This window comes from Coloeus monedula (genome assembly GCF_965178545.1).
Source record: "Coloeus monedula genome assembly, chromosome: 2".
Lineage (NCBI taxonomy): Eukaryota > Metazoa > Chordata > Aves > Passeriformes > Corvidae > Coloeus > Coloeus monedula.
This window is the reverse complement of record NC_138782.1, coordinates 38,791,791-38,814,506: the sequence shown is the minus strand read 5'-3', so window position 1 is coordinate 38,814,506 and position 22,716 is coordinate 38,791,791. Positions and strand designations below refer to the sequence as shown.

Sequence of the window (22,716 nt, the reverse complement as noted above, 5' to 3'; positions counted from 1 at the left end):
CCATAAGGAGTCTGAAATCAATGAAGCTGGATGACAGCTGCATTTTGGAACTGCAAAGGTAAGCTTTCTAAATGACACAAACAATTTTTAAAATTGACAGCAACACTCTAATTTAATTCCATTTTAGTAAGATTTGAAAGGTTAAAAAAATATTAAAGTCACGTGTGCTCACATTTATATCCTGAAGAGTACTATATGTTCAATTCATTTGGTGTAAAACACTAGTCTCAGTCACAGGAGAGATTTTAAAGGGTTTTTCTTTTCTGTGAAAACTAATCCAGGGAACAGACAAGGCCTGCACTGCAGACGCTTGCTGAAGAATGACTTCATGTGCAGCAGCAGCTACCAATCAGATTTTAAATCCTATTTTACTGCAATAAGCAGGCATTATTTAATATACCCATTAGTCTTCCTTAGGGCAACAGGAGTCCTGCCTCACAAACAGTGGATCACTGGTCTTCCACAAGGACTCCTCTGAACGTATTTGTCTTCCTAAAGACTTCATTCCACTCCAGTTCTCCCTATGAAAGTAAAGGCCTAGAAACTCCAAACACAAGAGCAATCATTGCACACTACAATTTTTTTCTTATTTACTTTTTTCTGTTTGTGTTTTGCTCTTGTATCATCTTATACCATCCTTGTGTTTTTTGTTGGGGTTGGTTTGGGTTTTTTTGGGTAATGCCTTTCATGTTTTTCCTACTTGTTTTATTCTTGGTATTCTGCAGTGGTTCTTCCTAGGTGACTTGGGGTGACTTTATGATGTGTATCCCATGTTGCTGCCCTATGCCCAGAAATTAATTTTGTGCCTTTCTATGCCTTTAAACTGAGCCTGAGAAGAGAAAAACCCGACCAAAACTTTCAAAGCAGTTTTTCAGTTTGTTTTCATGTTTTCGAGGACATGGAGATAAAACCGGTTTGCGTTCAGCTGCAGCAGGAGAGCGAGAGTGGAGGGAAGCACCTGGCTTGCTGCTTTCCAGCCAGTTTTTCACCTTCCTCTTTCTCCAGAGAGAGACGGAGAATTGAACTTTTGTTTTCCTGGGACTTGTTTTTTTTCCCTTTTTTCTCTGCTGGACTGTTTCAACATCAGAATACATCGGGAAGAATTTCCACCGAGGCCTTGACCCTGGAGGTGGGCCCACCACCCCATCCCAGCTCCAAGGAGGGAGAGAGAGAGGCTACTGAAGGACTCTGAAATTTTCCCAGGTTCTCTCTCTACAGCAAGAGGTTTCATTATTTAGCATTAGTATCTTTTTTCCTGTGTATTTGTTAAATAAATAGTTGTTATCTCTTTCACTTTCCTTCGAGGAAAAAGTTTTTTTTCCCGAACCTGGTGCGGGAGGTGTGGTTTGTAACCTGCCTTCTCTCAGAGGATGTATTCCTAAATTTGGCCAAACCAGCACACTAGGTTCTGGATTATAATTTTTACCTTTCGTTGTCATGTAGTGCTGCTTTGGCTTCTAGATGCTTCTGGTCAGTATGATCATTCTTTCTCCCTCATCATTTGTGGTTCCATGTGTACTTACTGAATTTTCTTCCCATATCTGACTATGCTCATTCTTTGCTCAGTGTGGTTTATTTTCTCCCTTCTTTTACAACTATGGTCTGGCTCTGTTACTTTAAAAAGCTATTTTATTTTATTTTACAGCATGCATTTTTTCACTGCATGTTGCTACAGCATGTTTTTGTGTTCACTGCAGAAACAAAAAGAAGGATAAAAGACAAAGTAAACTACTTCTATTAAAATCATATTCTAGAAATGTTTTGATTTGCTTCTTTCTTCCTTCTCATTCTGTAGTTGGCTTGAACCAGGCTGGATAGACTTGAAACTAATTACAATAAAGCACCAAACAAGTTTCATTATACTGTACTTACATAATCATTCCAAATAAACCTGTTGTACTTATTTCTGGCTACATGAATGTAAATGAAGATAACAATGAAGAACAAATTACACCCTCACTCTATGTTCTTCTACTTTGTCATTTTGCTTTCATTTTGGCTGAAATAACTGAAGTATAACAAACCTTCAGCAGAGATATCTAAAAACAAATTAACAAAAAAAGGAAACTTTATTGGAAATAGGTTAGTAGAATTAGGATAAGATGACTTCAAATGGTAGTGTGGGCATGGGGGCTTTCTTACTGAGGCACTTAAATTTGACTCTGTCAAGCAGCTTAGACCAGAAAAAAACAAGTAGATGCAGTATAAAGATAGTGATGTTCCCAAAAGTCCACATGAGTCTATATGAGCTAAAGATAATACATGTTCTGACGTCCCTAAGAGAACCAAGATGCAACTGAACTGGTTTGGACTTTAAAGTACACAGGATCGCAAAACACAGTGAGCTAGCACAGTACATTTTCAGCATATTTGACCTAAGACTCCTCTCTTATTTCTCACACACTCATTTGTCCAGAGCAGAGCCTTGCAAGTGAGAGACATTACTTTACAGAAAAATTCAACTTCTGTCATTTTGATTGATAACCACGAAACGATGATTTCCAAGCTGTTATATTTTTCTTCACTTCCTTAGAAAATAAAGGTCTCCTCTATCTAAATGACTGAGATTTTTAAGCAATCTACTAGTCACATTATTTAATGGAAAAAACAAAAGATGACAAATGATACTATTAAGTTTGCTCCAGACAGTTTGCTACTGTAAAATGAAGATAATTTCAAGCAAATCTGGCAAGACAAAAATTCCCCTGAATAGGTTCTTATGTACTATTTAATCAGAAATACTCTAAGCAATAACATCCTGAGACGTGGTTTGTGTCCATATGCAATCTAGTAACCTAGAACAGAAGAAATCATCCTTTGGAATGGTGTGTCTCCAGTGCACCAGACCGGAGGGAAGGACTTGCATGCACAGGCATAGATGATGAAATTTGCCAAGTATGTCCATCTTCTTGTTTGTGTCAAACTCCCCAGTCAATTTAATAATAACAGAAGGAGAAGGAAAATCAAAATACAATGCTAAAAGCAGACCTTAACATTTCTAACATTTTCCTTAGGAACAACAAAGTAAGGCAAATATGCAACAGCTTGGATGTAACCTAAGGAAAACCCAACCTAATCCTTCCACAAATACAACTTGGAATCAAAGCTATTATTTCTGTATTGCCATGATAATGTTACGGCTTGCCACATATTTACTTTTGTTAAGATGTCTTCTCCAACACCAATCCATTCCTAAAACTCTTTAGTTTGTACTAATTAAGAATTTTATTTTAACCATTTCTATTTGGGACCCCTACAATAGTCATATTGGTTTAGAAAGTGGCTGAGAATGAGCGGACTGAAACCAAAAGGGGAGGAATGGAGGAATACTTTAGTTGTGAAAGCCTTAGAGGCTTCAAGAAAACTGAAAAACTACAATAACATTACAAAGAGAGTTTAAACCCATTCCTAGGTTGGGTTGGCAGCCACAGAGATGCATCCTGCAGCTGAGACTAGCACTCCGCAGGTGTCCTTTGTTGGCCAATTCCAAAAACCAACCTGATATTCCTTTATATTTCATCTGTAAACAGTGAAGTCTTAAGAAAACACATATAGAAAATACATTTTTCTCGATACACACAAAGTTCTCACAAGGCACATTGTTTTTCCTTTGGGAAGAAAGAGATGTTAAAGCTTGCATAAATGCTAACTAAAATATTATATATGTATATAAAATAAATATAAGAATATATTCTAGAAAGAAATACAAATATGGATATACTCATATATATACAGACACCCACTCCCAAGCATATAATTTTCAAACATTTATCCTCAAAATCTAAATTTTGATGAAAAAAGCTAAGTTGAAAATAGGCTGTTTAGAACAGGAGTTTTTGAAGTGCAGAAACCTAGATGCTCTTAAAATTCTTTAGACAGAGGAAAATGAAATGTGGAATTCTGATAACACTTCTCAAAGTCTACATGAATATTAGATCCCAAATTATTACCTTTTCTAGTCAGCTGTTAAATTTTTACCTCAAGTCAAACACTGTACGTTTTCCTCCAAACACATTTTAAGCAAGCAAGCAGTGTCAGAAATCAGGAACCAATTCTTTAAAGATAAACAACTACAAAGCACACACATACTAACACAACATATAATCAACACTATGAGTGGGAAAAACCAGCATACTACCATTTTCACATACAGCTTGATATAAAAGGTAGAAGCCACTGTATTTTTGCATACTCACTAGTTTTGCACTGACAAATGCGACAACCATTTTGGTCCAGTTTGAAGCTATAGATACAGTCTTTTTCGGTCAAAGTGCAGTTCACCAAAACCTCACAGGTGGGCGGACCTATTGTGATATACGTTGGTTCTGGGGGTAGAAAAAAGAATAAGAGGTTCTTGAATATTTGAAGTAAGTTCACAAAAATCCACATGCAATGTAATAGTTTAGAGAGTAATTTTAATTACTTTTGTTTCTGATGAATATTCTTGGTACTTTAGAAACAATTCGAGAAACAGACTTTGTTTCAAAATGATGTACACTCAACAAAAACAGTATGAAGTTGCAGAAAATTTTTCAAGTATTGAAACAGAAAAAGATACCACTTTTTTTCTTGTTCACTATGAAATCAGCTTTCCTGAACATGCAGTTTGAAACTGAGTGCAAAATATTTATTTTGTCCACTTTTCTCCAAAAGTATTTCATCAAAACTTCATGACGGGATTTTTGCTTTAGAAACTGAACAGTTTCTCTAAAGCTGAATTGATTGATACTACCAAGCTGCACATCAAACACGTAATGCAGTAGTCAAATCTTGCTCTGTGTGAATAACATCACCTCTACTGAAATTTATAGCAGGAGAGACTCTGAATACCAGATGGGAACGTAGGATGCACTGCATGTGAAAGATCTCTGGAAAGCATTTAACATGTCTCTTCATTGAAAATATCACATCTTACAGTATACTGTGCAGTCCCAGATTATGCTTTCTGAAGTTGAGGAGATTATTGCCAATTATAAGATATCTATCAACAGTATAATACTTACTTTTGGACACCATTTAAATATGCTGGAATATGAAAATTGTTTTGATACATGGGGTACACAGAAACATTAATGTGCTCTAGTATAGAAAGTTGTTAAAATAAAACAAAAACCAGAAACTTACAGAAATAACAAGAAACCTCAAAATGACCATCATAAAACAGGATACAGAAGGAAAGCAATACCTATATTTTCTTGAATAACTTTTTGCTCTCTGAGACTAATTTTGTCTATCTTGTGCCCTTCATAGAATGCAGGCACTGAAGAACCAATGAATTCATAGTTATGAGCATTATTAACATTATACAAAATATTCAGGACACAAAATTTGCATGACTTAAAGAACTGTGAGCTTTCATTTCAGTGCTTCAACTGTTTACATGTACTCTGTTTCTCCATCTCAAGAAATGAAAATTTATAGGAAATTATATTTAAAAAGCCTTCCATACTTAAATTGATAAATTGTGAAAATCTGGAGAAATTATATGGACTGGAGGTGGCCACATCTTGTCATCTTTCATCCTCAGACCACAGATTTTGCCGTTATTACCTATAGGCAGCTAGTCTTTCAAGTAAGGGTAAAATATTACTCAATGTAGATTAAGTTGTTAGAAGTATACACTGTTAAACAAAATTCCTGTGCCTATTGGCTCCACTCCAGCAGGCAGCTCTTGCACCCATGCCTTCCAGTCAACTGAAAATTATCCTATTACAAGAATGAACTTTTCTGCTTTCATTGTCTTTCACAATTTTCAGCTTTTATAGCTTCTCTCCAGCCCTGCTCTTCCCAGCACAACAGTTTATACAGCTGATGAACATTTTTAATACTTTTAAAATTAGGTCAGCTAACTAGTTTGGAATGAAAAAACTGCATTAAAGACACCACAATTAAGCTAGATAACTTCAAACTTATCTCAGAGGTCATTTTTCAGATTATGCGCTTGCCGAGTAACATTCAAATTCTGTTGCTTGTATAATTTCTAGTTGGAAAGTAGCAATACATTTTAAAAACATATAGAAAAGCACTAACACCTTTTTTCATATACAAACTGGAAATCTGTATAATGGCATCATGTTTCTCTAGATCCCTCAAATATCTTCTTATTTAAATTAAAATTTTTCCTTTGGTAGAGATTTAATATAAATTACTAGGTTGGAGGTCAAAGGATGGGTTTCTGTCAATTCTTCATCTCACAGCTCTGATTTTGGATGTGTAGTGCAGAAGAATAGACATAATGAGCAAAATATTTAAAACCTGTGGATTTCCAAACTAGACTTCTTTTAGTCTAAATGAAATCTTTGTAGTTGTTTTCAAATTAATTCAGTAAAGTATCTGAGTAAATGACATTAATGTCTAATACTTAACATTTGCAACTTCACCAAACCATTAGTTTAGGAATCATGAAGATACTGCTATATACCAATATATGCCCATAACATGATACATTCCATTAATTAATCCTGGCTGTTTAGGCCTCTGAGTACATAAACTAGTTTTGCAACCAAACTGACTTTTAGCATCATTCCATTGTCTAACCAAAATATCCTAAACACGCAAAAGACCAGAATGCAAGAGCTACCCTGAAGCTACATTCAGGTTACTGGTCAGCCACCACAAACCCTACACTTCAAATGACAAAAAAGCCACAGCAATGCTTGTACTCACAGGTAGTTAAAACCACTACTAATCATATGAATCATTACTGCTACCCAGAGAAAAGTTCACAGACAGTAAGACAAGGCAGAGAACTGAAAGAAACTGCAGTTTTGCCATCTGACTGCAGTACGTGAGGTAAAACATCTTGATACAAAAAGCCTACAAGACCTTATTGAAAGTTGAGATGCAGGCTAGATAGTATCCATTGATCCACTTGGGTGTAAACTAAACCTAGAGAGAAAGAGGATTGTGTTTTACTCCCCATCACTAAAGTCCACCCCTCAAGATAACTTCCTTTTAATCAAAGGTATAACTTAACAGCTAGGAAAACCAGCATAAATATTCATAATTATATATATATATATATATATATATATATATATTTGTGACTTTCCAAAACTAAACCTCTGTGTTTTGATGCTCTCTTTTCTTGGGCACATTGACACATTTTTTGTGCCTTTAATACATGCAGTAATATAGTTTTTCTTACAAGGGATGAAATAAAACTGTTGTTATATTACTTCGAAAAGTTTTTGTTCATCCTCAATTCATTGTGTTTTATTATCCTGTTACCTTCCACTCTTGGGCCTGCTTTCAGCATCTTCAGTGTTTCTAGTCAAGCTTACAAATCTGTTTCTTTCTCCCTCCTTTCCCTAAAGGTAAGCCCCGAGATACAGTAATTTTATATGCATGCCTGCTTCTCAATGAGCTGCAAGCAGAGGACAAAAGAAATAATTTCATTCCCTACCCCCACATGTGCAAAAATGCAGCCAGGAAAAAAAAATAAATTCAGGCCTTTTCACTTCACTAGACAAGACTCAACAAATAAAGCCAGATCTGCTCTGCCAGACTTCTGGCTATTTGAATAGGCAAGCGGTAGCTAAGCTTGAAAAAGCATGTACCACCACACAATCTGAACTGGGCTTTCACTGCTGCTCTTGGTAGAAATGGCTGAAGAAAGATCCAGTGCACAAATGCACAGACAATGGGTGGGAAAAATGGGTGCTGTTTCTGCCTGTGTGCTTTACCAACAATACAACCGTACCGTAGAAAGAAAGAGAGAAGAAAATAAAGAGGAGGGGATTGAAAAGAGTCTGGATGAAAACAATGGATTATTTAACGGAGCACAGATTTTGCTGATGTCAACTGCTTATATATAAAGTTAAATGCAGATTCCTACTAGAACACCATGTTTTGATATATTCTCTCTGATCCTGATACTTTCTCTGCTGAATTTTAGTGCAGGTTATTAATTTGCCTGCTGTGAGGTTGATAAAAATGTCTGAATTAATTTTTTACAATGCCATTTACTTCAAAACAACTTCAATGATTTTAAAATCCACATCAGCTATTTCATCTACTGGTGGACCTCTAGTCTGACTAGTTCACTGAAAAATACTACAATATGAGATCAAACCCTGAATCTCATTCATTCCAGCTTGAAATCAAACTGCATTTAAGGTGAAAGAGGGGAAGACGGTGACATTCAAATAATGCCTGGAGTTGGCTTTGTCCTTAACCAACATTAACAATACCAACACAAAAACTGGTTGTCAAAAAAAAAAAAAGGAAAATAAGTTATCCAAGTGGAATAGTACTTTCATCGATTTTTTTCCAATCTAGAATACTTCTGTAATATGAGCAAAACCAAACTCTACACCCCTCTTTTTTGATTTCTGAGACCTCTCACTTCTCCTGAGTGATGTGACACAGTTTGTAGTACAAAGAGCAGATATTTTCTTCTGTTAACAATGTGAACTACTATAAATACACACACAAGAACACAGGATGGTCAATCTGGTCTAGTACTGTGCCTTATATTTGCTATACTTTGATGAGTATTGAGGTCCTAAGATACTGCTCAAGTATTCAGACATGGAGAGAAATTGATGCAACCGTGTTTCAGTGAGATCAGGGAAAATTTGTTTCTCAGGATTAGAATTTTATTATATACACAATTTGATCAATTATTTAAAAAAAAAAAAAACAACAAAACAAGAGAAAAGAAACTGAAATATACCACTGACTGCTGAAGCCTTGGAAAACCAACAAAACCAAAGAAAAAAATCAGGGACAATTTACTGCAATCTTGTTGACTTCTACTGTTTACCTGCATATTAAAAACAAACCATTCACTGAAGATGTCATCATAATTATATAAATTATATCAAAGACAACTAACTAAATAGAATCCTTCTTGAGTGTGGAACCAGAATGAAAAATTATACCCACCTTCATAATCATATTCTTCATTGTTCAAAATCTGAACTCTGGCCATAGAGTTTGTATCAGAAAGCAAAGTGGGATTACACTTAACTACTCTACTGCAAAGCCAAATATATTATGAGAGAACCAAGCATTCAGTTTTGGTTTGTGTGAAGGACCAGAGGGACGTGCACCAGCCAAAAGCAGAGCCTGCAGGTACAAGGAAGCAATGGTTGCCCTCCATTTAGCACTTGGAAGCCTACAGCTGGAGTAGTGTCCAGCTTTGGGCTCCTCAGCAGAAGAGAAACACGGACGCACCTGAGCAAGCACGTCACAAGGCTGGCCACTGAGCTGGCCAGGGGCTGGAGAGGTGGCATACAAGGCAGGCTGAGAGACAAAGCAGGGCTTGCTCAGCCTGGGGAAGGAGGGTCAGGGGGCATCCTACTGCTGTCTACCGCTCCTTAACTGGAGATGAGAAGGCCTGGCTAACCTTGGAGATAGCTCCAGGCTAGGATGAGAGACAACAAACAAGCATGAAATGGGAAAGTACAACTTAATAAAAGCTGTTTTGATCTTTCTTTTAAACCACATGGGTCATCAAACTACAACGTGGTCACAGAGACTTGTGCAATCCCTATCCTTCAAAATACTCAAAGTTCAACTGGGACAAGGCCCGGACATCCCTCTGCCACTGGACCTGCTTTGAGCAGGACAAAGGACTTGAAAAATCTCTGGTTGTCCTTTCTAAGTTGCATGACTCCATGAATTTCACTTTCATGTTAACTCAGGACATTTCCAGGGGAAGCAGCAATATCCTTGATGAATCCTAATCAAGGAACTGAAATCAAAAGACAAACATTTCAATTTCTGATGATTTCTGTATGCTTTTGCCAAGTACTGATTACCTTCGTTTTGCAAAATAAGTACATGTTTGTCTAACACTATCTCTCTGAATCTACTTCATGACTTAAAAACAAGCTTTTTTTATTCAGGAAGCAAAATTTCTTCCAGGTGTTTGTAAGAGAAATTCTCTGTTAAGAGTTATTTAGCAACAGCCACAGCCAGCTTTAATCAGTCTCATTTTCTTGTTCTCCTTTAAATTAAACATTTCACATGCTTCACCTCTTGAAGGTATTTTTATTATTATTATTATTATTATTATTACATGAAAAACAATCTCTTTGCTTTGTTTCATCTGGAATGCAATATTTTAACTCGTAAAAGATTTTGTTTCATACTTTTGGTAATACCATGTGAGGGAAATACCTACTTCATGGTTTTACAAAATTTGTTGTAAATAGGGAAGTAACTATTGTATTCTAAGCTTTTTCCTCTGCGTGTATTTCTTCTGAATAAGCTCAACAGAATAGAATTCTAAGATGTCCAAGATCTCATTTGTTTTCATAAAATTAAATCCTCTTTTTGGGGGAAAAAAAAATAATAAAAATCATATTATAAACAAGGAGAAAGATCTCCAACGTGAATAATAAAGAACATGCCCGTGTTTGGGGAAAGTGAAATAGCTCCCTCTTCTGTAGTATTTCATAACACAAACTACACCTTTAGAAGAAGTTCCATGTTTTGATCCTATGAAACCAGCATCAATCAACTTAAAAGAAATTCAAAATCAGAGCATTCAAGCATTTACCATTAAAAAATACACAGAAAAAGATCCCCGTAACCAAATAGTACTCTAAGTTTTTACCTAATGGTTTAAGTGATAACTGGCTCAAAACTGGGCCTGAAGGGTGTGCTGCTCAATAGCCTTTCATTCGAGTCTGCATACTTGTTTAAATTTTGTCTACTGTCCAAAAAAGTTAACTGCAGCCTACTAAGCAGCAGCATGTGTGTTTACTTAAGCTTCCTGTAAAAACATTCATATCATTCCAAGAGTGACTAAATGTTTTCCATCCTCATAGTTCGCATTCCAGCCTTCCCCGCCCCTCCAATTCATTACATGAAAAATATCAGTCCTGAGTCCTGAGCTAAAGAATTTCCTTCCTGGGTTTGAAATACTTAATGCCTTGCAGGAAATTTTTTCCCAGAATTTAGCTATCTGTGTCAGCTATCAGGGTTCAACAATTCAGCATCACATAACAATTTATAAAATGTACGCAAGGACTTAGATGATATAACTTTCTAATGTCTCAAGTAACTCTGAAAATATGTTCATTAATACCTCCAAACACATAGTTCAGTTTGGCAGCCTTTTGTCTCAAATTTTATTCATGCTGCCAACCTGAAACTACTAAAATATGTATTTTTTCTTTGAAAGTAACTATTATAATCAAAGACTATTTATTGCTGCAGAGTAAAGAAACCTTCTATGTACCAAAGGTGCATGTGTGGGGGTATATGTATGTCATTTTTGCAGTGAGATGCAATCAAAATACATACTTTCTATTCCCAAAATGTAAAGTTAAAACCTTTTGTCTGTCATAATCAATTCCAACAGTTTTTGGTTTAACAGGCATGTATACTCTTCAAATGAATTTCAATTCTGGTAAGAACTTTTTTTGACAATTTTAGGTGGAATGACACTAAGAAACGACCACCTTGTTAAAGCAGAATCAATTAAGTCAATCAAGAAATGTCCAAATACATTAAGAAGGCCATTCACTAGGTGAAGATAAACACTAAATTAGTGTACATCTGGGGTAAATCTATGAAAGCCAGAAGTGCTGAAAAAAATTAGGAGGATCCATGAGGTTCTTTATAAGTGAGACATCCTCTGACATGTATTCATTAGGATTCTTTGGTTATTTATCCTTTCAGCAGTCTTCCACTGAACTCAACGATGCATCATGGAAAACCATGAAAACGTCATTTCATACTCGTGTACTCCTCCTGAATTTCACTGGCTTGCACGGGCAGCAGGTTTCATCACACATCAACAGGCTCATCCGCCTTCTCTAGAACCAGTATTCTAAATCATGATCTGGCAAACATAAGCCCAATTCTCTGCAGCATGGTGTTTGCATCCCTTAATTGACTTTGATGAAAGGGCTGGTTGGGAGCTCCAGGGCTGCTGCCGAACAATAACTTACACTTCATGCTCTAAGGAGGACTCTGGGCCCACACCCCGTGTCAGTGAACACTGCTTGCTACCACTGACTTCATCCTGAATGAATCAAATTTCTTTTCACTGGACTCTGCTGCCTGTTTTTACTTAATGAAGTGCTAGACACGCTAAAGGAACTGAACTGAATTACATCTCAGCTAGAGTTTAGACTCCTTTATTGATGAAAATGTTAATTTCTTTTTGTGAAGATAAAGTGTCAGCCATAATGACAGCGAAGTACTGTGGGTCTTATTCATGAAAATCCTCTGAGGGGATTTTGTTTAACACTTAATTTCTCATTCACAGCTTATGCTGGCACCCTGCCATCTGTACCTGAGGGCTCTCCTGCAGAAGGACGTGCTGTGAGTTAACCAATTACTGTGTATCAGCTTTCCCTATGAATAGTCTGAGCTTCTGAGAGATGCAAGGGAATAGAAGCAACCACAGACTTTCCTAAGGGACATTTTTAGCATCAATGCCAGTGCTGAACACTTGCATTTATTACCTTATTAAAAAAAAAAAAGGTATTTTCTTACTACCTTAACCAATATTTACTTCCTGTGAACACAGCTATTACTCTAATTTGCAGATGGCTGTCCACAGATGCAGATGGCCTGAGGGAAACAGTTATTTCTATCACTGTAGCTCTTTTAGTATTATTCACATGCTATTATATATTCATATGCTATATTCCCTCTTTTTTGGTAAAATTCATTAAAAATGGAATTGCTATTTAAACCACAGTAATGTTACTTGGAAAGCAAATTTGCCAGCCAGCAAGAAGCAGGCAGCTCTGTAAGCAGCAGTACTAACTGCAGCTGATTGCCAATGGATCTGATTGGCTCCAATGGAACAAGAACACAGACCAGCCCCCATGAAGTGCTGGTCTGAGCCAAAAGAAGTGTATGCACATATCAAAATTTTGCAGTCCCTTATGGCACTTGGAAAACCACTTTCTCCCCTCTACCTAGCTGTCTGTTTTAATCTGAAGAAATGTGATTCGTTTGAGACTTCCTTGTGCTGCAAAAATAAGCTGTTGGCTCAAAAACCATGGGGAAAGCACAAGTATGATTACCTAAGCCTTGGCTCTTAATGAAGAAAAGTCTAAAAAACAAACTAAATAGATAATAGATTAAATAAAATCAAATCCCAGAGGGCCAATATCATTACAGGAGATATAGAAGCTATATAGAAGCATCCATCAGAAGCTTAAAACTAATTCTTTGTGCTGGATCCACAGAAGGGAATGGGCCTGCTTTTCCCAGCTCTCACCAGAGAAAGGAGGCGCATGACTTGAAAAGCTGTGTCAGCTGAAGAGCTTGAGTTTGGGGACAGGCCAAGGATGAAGGAAGGTCTTCCCCTCCACACTGTTCTGTCTCAATACACCTCTGTCTCCATGCCTTTTCTGTGGAAAGGCTTTCTGCCTTTCTCCCTGTGGAAACAGCCACCTCAGAACAGCCAGTCGCCTGCTTCACAAATTGAGTTTTTATTGATAGGCCTCATGCACAGCCCACGGGCTTTTGTGTGTCAGGTAACTGGCAAGAAGTGACTCAAGATGGACATATTGTATCAAGATGTCCTGCCAAAAGGGTTCTGATCACCTTAATGTTTAGTTAAAAAAACCCCAAACATCCTCCTCCACAAGCCCCCAGCTATATATTGGGCTCTATATTGGTAAGCTACAGCCATCACTTGCATAAACACTGAAAGCTACATGTGAATTACCATTACTGCTTTCAGTTATGTAAGCAATTTCCTGAGCAAGTCTCTTTGCACTGAGGCTGAAAATACAACTGCTGTGCCCTGAACACATCAAAAAGACAATCTTAGTCACAACATGCCACAGAAGGAATTTCGTTTTCCTCAACAACTTTCTGCCTTCCTCTAAGTCCCATCTTTCTCTTTTGTAATCCAATTTCATTTTTTTTGTCTTATCTTTTTCTTTGCAACAACCTTTTAGGCAATTGAGGACTGCTATGTTCACATTCTGACTTCATAATTTTATTTTAAGCTGAACCAATCCAATATATACAGCCTGTCCTCCGAGGATGTGTTTTGCAAACTTTGGACTTACAGCTCTCCAACACTTTCCAGCTTCCATCTTTATCAGAGGAGCAATGTACAAAAAAGAACCAAGTACCTACTGTGTCATCCAGGGACATACCCACCCATAGGAAAGAGAGCAAAAAGGATTACTTCTGGTCTTGTGAATTCTCCTCTTGATCTTAATTTCAGTATGGTGTTTGCCTTCTCAAGGCCCTGTAAATCCATGTTCAACATGTTCTTTCCCCTTAATCACCAAACTGCTCCTGGAAAGCTGCTATTTAACAATCACTCTGGTTCAGGACTCATGAAGGATGGCCTCCAAGCACATGTTGTGTTCCACTAAGGGGGAACTGTGGGGGTTCTTTTCAAACAGAAGATCTAGGAGAGAATTAAGCCAAACAAGGCAAATAGTGTATCTGAAAACCATTTAATGGTAACGAAAAGGCCATTGCCCTACTAAAGAAGAACAGGAAAGACAGAAAAGGAAGAAGAAGAAGAAAAAAGAATGGGGGGGGGGGGGGGGGGGCAGCAGAGAGAGAGGGGAGACAGAGTGGAAAAGCAGGCATTACCACCAGAACTTTGGAGTGTGCCATTGACATCCAAGAGGCAGGGGGTGTGTGCACGCTGCACAGCTCTAGGAGACAGGCAGCTACACAGGCACAGCTCCCACAGCGACGGGCAGCCGGACACAAGGGGAGTGGGGATTGGGCAGGAGGTCCAGAACCCTGGACAGGGTCATGGCGCAGATCACGGCAATGGGCTGGATCAGTGACAGGGTTGGAAGCAGGTGGCTCAGGCAGGAACCCAGGCAGGAATGCAGGGAGGCAGGACAGGAAATGGCTGGAGCGGGTTGAGGAAGATGGAAGTGGTAGGACAGGACACAAGAGGTGGTCAACAGGTGTCCAGCCAGCAAGAGGGAGAGCGAGTGAGAACAAGCAAAAAGGGCAAGGGCAAAAAGCGAGGGAAAAAAGAGCCCTGAAGCTCGTGATGCAGTTACTTTTATACCCCTCAGCTCCTCCCAAGGTCTGGTCACTCGCAGGAAACCACTGGCCCAGTTGAACATTCCACTGGTGGAGACCTTTTGCCACCCAATTGGAGAACCTCTCTGGAGGACACAGCATCCTCAGTGGTCTCCTACTGATGGGTTATTCCATGAGAGATGGAAATGGCTGTCAAAACCTCTCTAGAGACAGGGCTTTCCTCCATCTTCTCCTAGCTGCCTCCTGCAAGTGGCACATGTGCAGCCCCTCCCCCACATACCTCTGGTCAAACCATGTTGAGACAAAAATCAAACCAATCTGGGCATCCAGTCAACATGGGAACATGTATTGCATAGCATGCATACAGGATATACACCATGGACACACATACAGCAGCAAGTTAGGAGGAATTAAAAAGGGTTTACTGCAGAGAACAGATACAAATCAACTCTGTATGGTAACAGAAATACCACAATTGCTACTTCTTGGTCTCTAATTTAGAAATGTGCGGACAGCTACTGTTATGTAACTTCAGTATCTACAATCCTTACACCCTGCTTTCCTCACTGCGGTAGTAAGAACATCAGGATTTTCTTCATGAGGGAATGGGAATGTTCTAGTTTGCTCTAAATTTAACATATTCAAAGACTGAATATATTTGTGTGCTGACATACAGCGCTCATATTTTGAGAACCTCTGTACACAGAATTTCTAGCATGTTGTATGTGATCTCTGGCAGCAAAATTTTTTTGCAAGTGCAATCCAAGAAAAAATTTATCCTCATGAAGGCGCTGGAATGTAAACTTACCTAGGGGAACAAATAACGTCCTTTATTGCAACTGATTATAAGCCAGCCAACAAACAACTGAATTTGCAGAACTGCAGGTACAGCAGTGTTTAGATCCAAGACAGAGGGTAAGAGTCAGAAGTGACTGATACTAATAACCTTTTATTCTGAATGAGCCACAGCCAGGCCAGATCTACAAGCAGCTTTGACTAGAATTTTCTCATCAGTTTCATGTCCCACAAATCCCTCAGCACTCAGCCCAAAATATACTATAGAAATATCTTTGACTAAATGTTTTGGTTTGCATATTAAAGAGCCTATATCTGACATGCATAAAGTAAGGTCACACAACTGAAGCTGGCTGCTGGCAAGTGGGTTCTCTTTCAAATGTAAATAGAAGTCCAGTGAGAAATAAATGCATGCTTAAAAACAGTGATAAGTATATAACGTGTCTTCCTTATTATTCTTTATCTAATACTTATTTCTAAATAGAGATATGGGTGCGAATTGGTCCATCAACTAAACTAAGATAGTAGGGGGTTTTCAGCAGGTATTCTTCTTCCTGCTTTAGATGTGATGCATAGTTAAGATTCTAGAATACAAATACTTATTTCCTACATTCTGCATTATCTCCACAAAAAAAGTGAAAAAGTTAATGCAAAAAGACCTACAGCTGAATTAAGAAATGTAGTATACAAGTAAGAGCAAAAAAGCAAAGTAAATTCATGGTGCAATTAAATAACTTTTGAAAAAAAGTAATTTTAAATTAAACTGCAAAAAGTATGTTATTTCTCTATGGTATATACTCTATGTTGAGATGTGAGTGAGAACTGGAAGTCATTCAAAAGAGAAGTGCAAAACAAGGTATGATTATCCTTACAATCACTAATAAACTACTACTCCAAAATCAGCTGCAAAGTTTACATTACTTTTGCCCATTTATTGAACCTATCACTGAAGTCCACTGCTTTTTCTCCTTTAATAACCTGCATAGTTGAAAATATGACACTATATAACGTCACAGACACCAGACCTTTGCCCACACTTCAGAATTGTGCTTCTCTTTCCTGAACAGTAGGAAATAAGAGAAGCAGAAGGGTGGAGAAACCAAACTGGAGAACACATGACAGTCAACACTTCTGCTCATACAGTGCACTGCAAAATTCAGGTTAAGCTGTGGATATGCAAGTGCAATGAGGTGGTAAGCAGAAAAGCATCAAATGCCTGACAAGGACGCATTTTAATTCCTCTTCAGGAAAAAATGGGCCTGGAATATACTTCATTGCTTTTAGCTCCATTAAATGTACTGCACATCTTTTTCATTAGAATCATTAAAATCAAGGGGTTGATTTGTCAGCCAGCTTCCCAGCCAGGACCTTATTCTCCCCTGTTCCCACCACCCCTGCAGGTCATGAATGACACAGTGAGCATCAGCAGCAGAACTTCATCAACAGAAACAATGCTCAGGAGAAAGAGTGAGAAGCTGATTTAAAATGGGAAGGAGCACTGATCCATGCAGCTTACCTGGTTAACAGAATAGAGATGTCAGGTGGCTGGATGATGGCAGAAACAAAATAGCATTTTAGATGGGACTAGGTTGTCATTAAAATGATATAACTAAAATTCAGGAAAAATCAGTTGTGTGAAAAAAGTAGAAGTTTATAACTGTCTTCCCATGGCATACTTACTTCTCCAGTTCAGCCTTACAATAAGGAGAAAACCAGAGACCAGAAATCTAAAGAAGCCCCTTGCCTACTGGGTTAGCAAGCAACAGCTGTATTGTAATGAAAGCAGACAGTACTTGCTTCCCACCCCACGCATTAAACTCCAAGTAGAAACACTACTAATCTCAGATTTAGGGTTTAAGACACATGAAGCTATCTGACCTTGGAAGTGGGCCAGAAGTCTATGGCTAACACACAAGTCCTTGCTGCCATCATCTCAAACATCACCTTTTAAAAAAAATAATTTTAAAATACACGTTCTTAATGTTAAATGCAGACAGCCAACATCTAACATTGTTATTTTTTCCTAACGTTCTGGGATTTTCTTAATGTGTGCTTTCAAAGAAAAATGTTCACAGATTCAGAAAGACACACAGGTCTTAAACTTCCAATCAGGTAGCACCTTGCTCTCTTGTATCTAAATATTTTTATTCAGGCTGCTAATCACAAGGCCTAACAGCCTTGAACTTGTTCGATGCCCCAAAACACAACTTCAAGAGATTTGCTGGTACCCTTTATGTTTCATTTCTCAGGGATTCTTTCATTTGTTATTATTGCAAAATAAGTTGTTAAGTCTCAGATGCTGAAGAATTTCTCATCAAATTATCCAAAGCTGCTTCTTGCAAACTCAATTTTTTAAATCTTGGGTGCTAGCATCTGAACTCACTGCTGTGTTTTAACAGTCCAGGTTTTTGATCCTTGAAATAATCCCATATTTGGATTCCTGGAATTAAATAATTTGCAATAATGGATCATAATAATCTGTTTTTTTGGTGGTTTTTTGTTTTGTTTTGTTTTGTTTTTTTTTTTTTGCTGTGGGAGAGGGAGGGGATAAAAAAGGAGAGATTCAAGTGTTTTCAGATGTTCTCTGACCACTGGTACCCAAGTATGCTGAAGCCTCCTCCTAGCATGAACAAGAAGCACTTCCCCTAATTGTTGGTTCCACCACTCACATAATTTCATCACCTGTTGAAAAAGAAAAACACCACCAAGGCCAAGGCGATGCTTTTAAGCTTAAAATTTAGGAAGTTCCTCAAAATACCATTCAGTATCACTGTCTTCCAGATGACACACTCAAAACTAGATGACTACAATTAAACATACACCCTACAACAGCTAACACAAGAAACAAATAAGAAGTCAGACTATTTTTTAATAAAACATAATTTAGATGACACAAAGACCTCATTTAAATATTGATGCCACAGTTCTATTGTGTCAGTTTACATCCATTTTTATGATAAGTATGACTGCACTCCATACACCACTCACCCAGCAACTACAAAACAACTTCTGTGGACTTAAACACTTGCTAGCTACATCTTCTTCTAAAAGTAAAAACACATTAGTGCATAGAACTACCTAACCTAGTCCAAAGGACTTAATTTGTGTCCTGAGAGCACTGCAGAGGCATCTGTGTGCTGTGTTAATGAAGCACCAGCTTGCTTATGTTGCAGCCTTGTGCAATGACAGATGGAAGCCTATGCTTGACCCTGTGTTTGCTTCCCACGTTCTTCAGAATTAGCTCAGTCCCATATATATATATATATATATATATTTATATATATATATATATATTTATATATGTATTTGCACTTAATTCAATTATCTCTCATTAATTTCCTCTGGTCTGGAAGAGGAAAATAGAGACATTTGCCTATCCTTCCCTTATTAGAGGAAAAGAATCCTCTTAGTGTACTAACATGTTGAAAATTCTTCCATCAGCTTCTCTCTCTCTCTCTGTACTGCCTTCCCAAGCTGGCTCACAGACACCTAAATAATGAGGGGTGACAGCACAGGCTCTGCAATATCCATTGTGAGGTGATCACTGGGGATTAACAGCAGTTAACCTGCTTCCTCACAGTGAAATTCATTCAGTGCAAGTAGTGCAATTCTGTACAATTCACCGGCACCTTTAACACATTGCATCAAACACCTTCTTCATACCTAGTGATGTGAATTCTGGAATTAAAGAGCACCTGTAAGAAATCCTTATGCTTCTCAGATTTATCCTAAAAAGTAAGTATCCCAGTGAGCTTATTTGGATGGATACTGCAAACCAAGAAGGGCCCTGAGACACTTGTAGATATACCAAAATATTATTTTTTTTAATCAGAGATGGAATGAGAAAAACTTAAGTGGCAACTCACTGAGCACCAACAAGTGTTTGTGCATTGTGAAGATGGCCTTAGGTCTAGATGAACCATTTCTAAATTTATCCGGTGTTTTTCGAGATGAACAGCTACTCCAGAAAATGCAGCTCTAAATGTACATTTACATATACAATTCAAAATATTTTATTTAATGTCACAGTTTGCAAGTCTTCATATTTCCATGGTCAGGCTGGGAAAGCATTTTACCTCATAGTTAAGTTAAATCTCAATCAGTTACACCATATACGTGTATTTCCAAAAACAAATGAAAAATAATCGTAAACTTGACAAATGAATCTGTCTCCCAGGTAATATCCCTTTTTACAAGTTTCACTGAAATAATTATGTCCAATATCAAACTATGTTGTACAAAGAGATTTTTTGTTGCACCTAAATGACAGTGATGAAGAAGAAAACAGGAGTAATTCAATTAACAGTAATATCAAGAGATAAACATTTTGATCTTCTAACTTCTGTATTTATTAATAAGGTTTAAGCAAAAATAAGAGAAAAATTAGTAAATAATGCTGATCTTAACTATCTCTTACTATACTCTTTGTGCCAAAAGAGTACCAAAGATTGCCAACATAGAGGTGTAATTAAACCACGCTGATGTTTCCTGCCCTCACCAATTTATTCCGTCATCAGCCAACACTGTACCAGCTTCTTCAATCCTCCAAAATTTTAAAGTAAACCGAGAATTGCCAGGAAAGCAGGAGCCGTGACAGACCAAAGCCAAATGAGGGGAAATGCCACTCTTACCTTCACACACGGGGCAGCACTCCCCGGGGACCTTGACAGGGTTCAGGCAGCTCTGTCCGCAGGCCGTTGCCACGCAGTGCGGGTCCCCATTGATGCACTGGCAGAACGTGCAGTCGTCCTCTCGCCAGCGGTCTCCGTGAGCTTGGATCTGACCATTGGCATAGCAGCCAGCAGGGTTATTGACTGGATAAAGTGGGTCTGAAATGACAGCAATTGCAAGAGAATGTGTGTTTGAATGAACGTTTTAATTTTTTGATTTTGTTCTTCAGAAAAAAATCGTTCTTGGACCTATTGATTCTTCTTTTTTGCACTAGCTTTCTGAAGGAAATTTAAATTTTCTGAATGACCCATTGGAATGACTTGTGTCAGCACCATATCACTATTTTACACTACGAGCAAAGATGAGGCCTCAGGCACATTTGCTGCAGGAACAGGAAGTGTGTCTTAACTACACCTCATCACAGTTTTGGAGATATACTAGTTTTTTGAACAAGGTCAGTTTTCAATTTCATTTCAGTTGAAGTTTTTTCCCCTTGAAAGCCACAAGTACCACTTACCTGCTAGCAATCAAATTAAGATCTGGGTATTTAACTAACAGAATTTTAGGGAGCATATTTTATACAGGCTTTCTCCTCAAGTTCCATGCAAGTCTGTATATGCTAACCCATTACCTGAAATAAAAGCAGCTTTTACTCTTCAGAAATAATAGTACTCCAGAGACGTGGTAATTTGCACTGATATTAATAGTTAAAAAGATATATATATAATGTGAATGCATACAATTTATCATGGTGGCTAATAAAAGGTCAGGCTCAAAAAACAAAGTATCTGAGAATGTACAGTAAGTAGGTCACATTTGCAAAGCAGGCAATACTACAAATTACATATTAAAGCAGATTTAACATATTAAAAGCAATAAATACAACCGAAAACATCTCTTTATAGCAGACATCAAACAAGCACAAGTGATTTATTATAAGTTAATTTTCCAGGTGGAAGGACTTGGGAGAAGTAAGATATCCTATCTGAAGGGAAAAAAGGATGAAATGAAACTTGGATTATTTCTTTGAAGTTTCACCACTTCACTTTGGAAGGAAGGCAATGCATTTTGAGTGTAGATAAAACCTGTAGCAGTGCCAGTAGCTGTTGTCTTATTCTAAGCCACTTTATGACACTCCAAACATTTGGAGTGAAACTGCACACAATGCCATCCCCATCCTGAGCTGTACTGATATTCAGAATTTTGGTAAAATTCTGATTAAGGCCTAAACCAGATGTTTGTGAAAATAAGGCATTTAAAAATTAAAATGCTTCCTCGATTCTTAACTTTGCACCTTTCATGTTTTAGGATGACCTCACATCTGTAAATAACCATTTCGACCTAGCCAAAAATCAAATCATACACAAACAAGCGAAGTGAATTTTATCATTCAACTTACGTACAGGATTCTGATTGACAGGAATACAGAAAAAGCACAGAAAAGGCATACAAGACTTGTGCTATTTGCAACAGCCTTCTATGCAACTCAAAGCACAAAGATCCTTGTACCCATAAAAGGTCAGCAGTGTTTAAAGCTATACACTGAGTCCAGCAAATTACATCTCCTAATGCTGATATAGTCTACAGAACTTTGAGAAAGAACTCTTCCTGGAGTTAAGTCAAGAAGGGCTTGTGCCTGTACTATACAACTCACACCAAATTTACTACATGCTATTTTAGAATTGTTGGAGGAAAAAAAAGTTTTATATTTCTTGATATTTCTATAACCAAGTAAATATTAGCAGGAAGCAACTAAGCACCTTGAAAACCAGTCACTCAACAGAAGAAGAGCAGGTAGAAAAAACGCCAACAACCAGAAAAGCATGAATGGGTGGGCTGATATGTTCTGCCCATTTAAAATACTTACCTTGTCAATTTAGGTGTCAGCTTTACTCAAGTTATTAAAAAAGGGATCAGAGCCACCTTTTTTTTTTTTTTTTTTTAAGTGTTTAAAGGAACCAGGACAATTATATTATGTTAATAGAGCCAGCTGTCTAGGCTCACTTCAAAGAATGCCAACAAATCAAGAGGGATTTCTAGTAAAAACCACCATATATCTTAGTATCCAATCATTGAGAAGTCAAACTTCCTTCATTTAGTGCCATAACCCCTATCAAAAGAACACACAGTAGAAACAAGCAAGCCAAATAGCACTAGGTGATTTGACAAAGGACCCTGTAACTTGGCATTAAGCCACAGGCATTACTAGAAAACAACAACTGGACTCAATAATTATAAATCATTATCCATTTTATTCTGTCTTACTAAGGACTTGTCTTAAAGAAGACATTTCCACTGCAG

At 37.6% G+C, this 22,716-nt stretch overlaps 1 protein-coding gene across 4 annotated transcripts in view; it reads right to left on the bottom strand.

Moving 5' to 3' along the window:
• CRIM1 (cysteine rich transmembrane BMP regulator 1) overlaps positions 1 to 22,716 on the bottom strand; it is a 175,659-nt gene that overhangs the window by 31,283 nt on the left and 121,660 nt on the right. For all 4 annotated transcript variants that reach the window (XM_082302962.1, XM_082302965.1, XM_082302963.1 and 1 more), the window contains 2 exons: positions 20,376 to 20,573; positions 4,197 to 4,325 (listed from right to left, as the gene is read on the bottom strand). In XM_082302962.1, the coding sequence (XP_082159088.1) occupies positions 4,197 to 4,325; positions 20,376 to 20,573 (327 nt within the window). The remainder of the gene's footprint in view (positions 1 to 4,196; positions 4,326 to 20,375; positions 20,574 to 22,716) is intronic.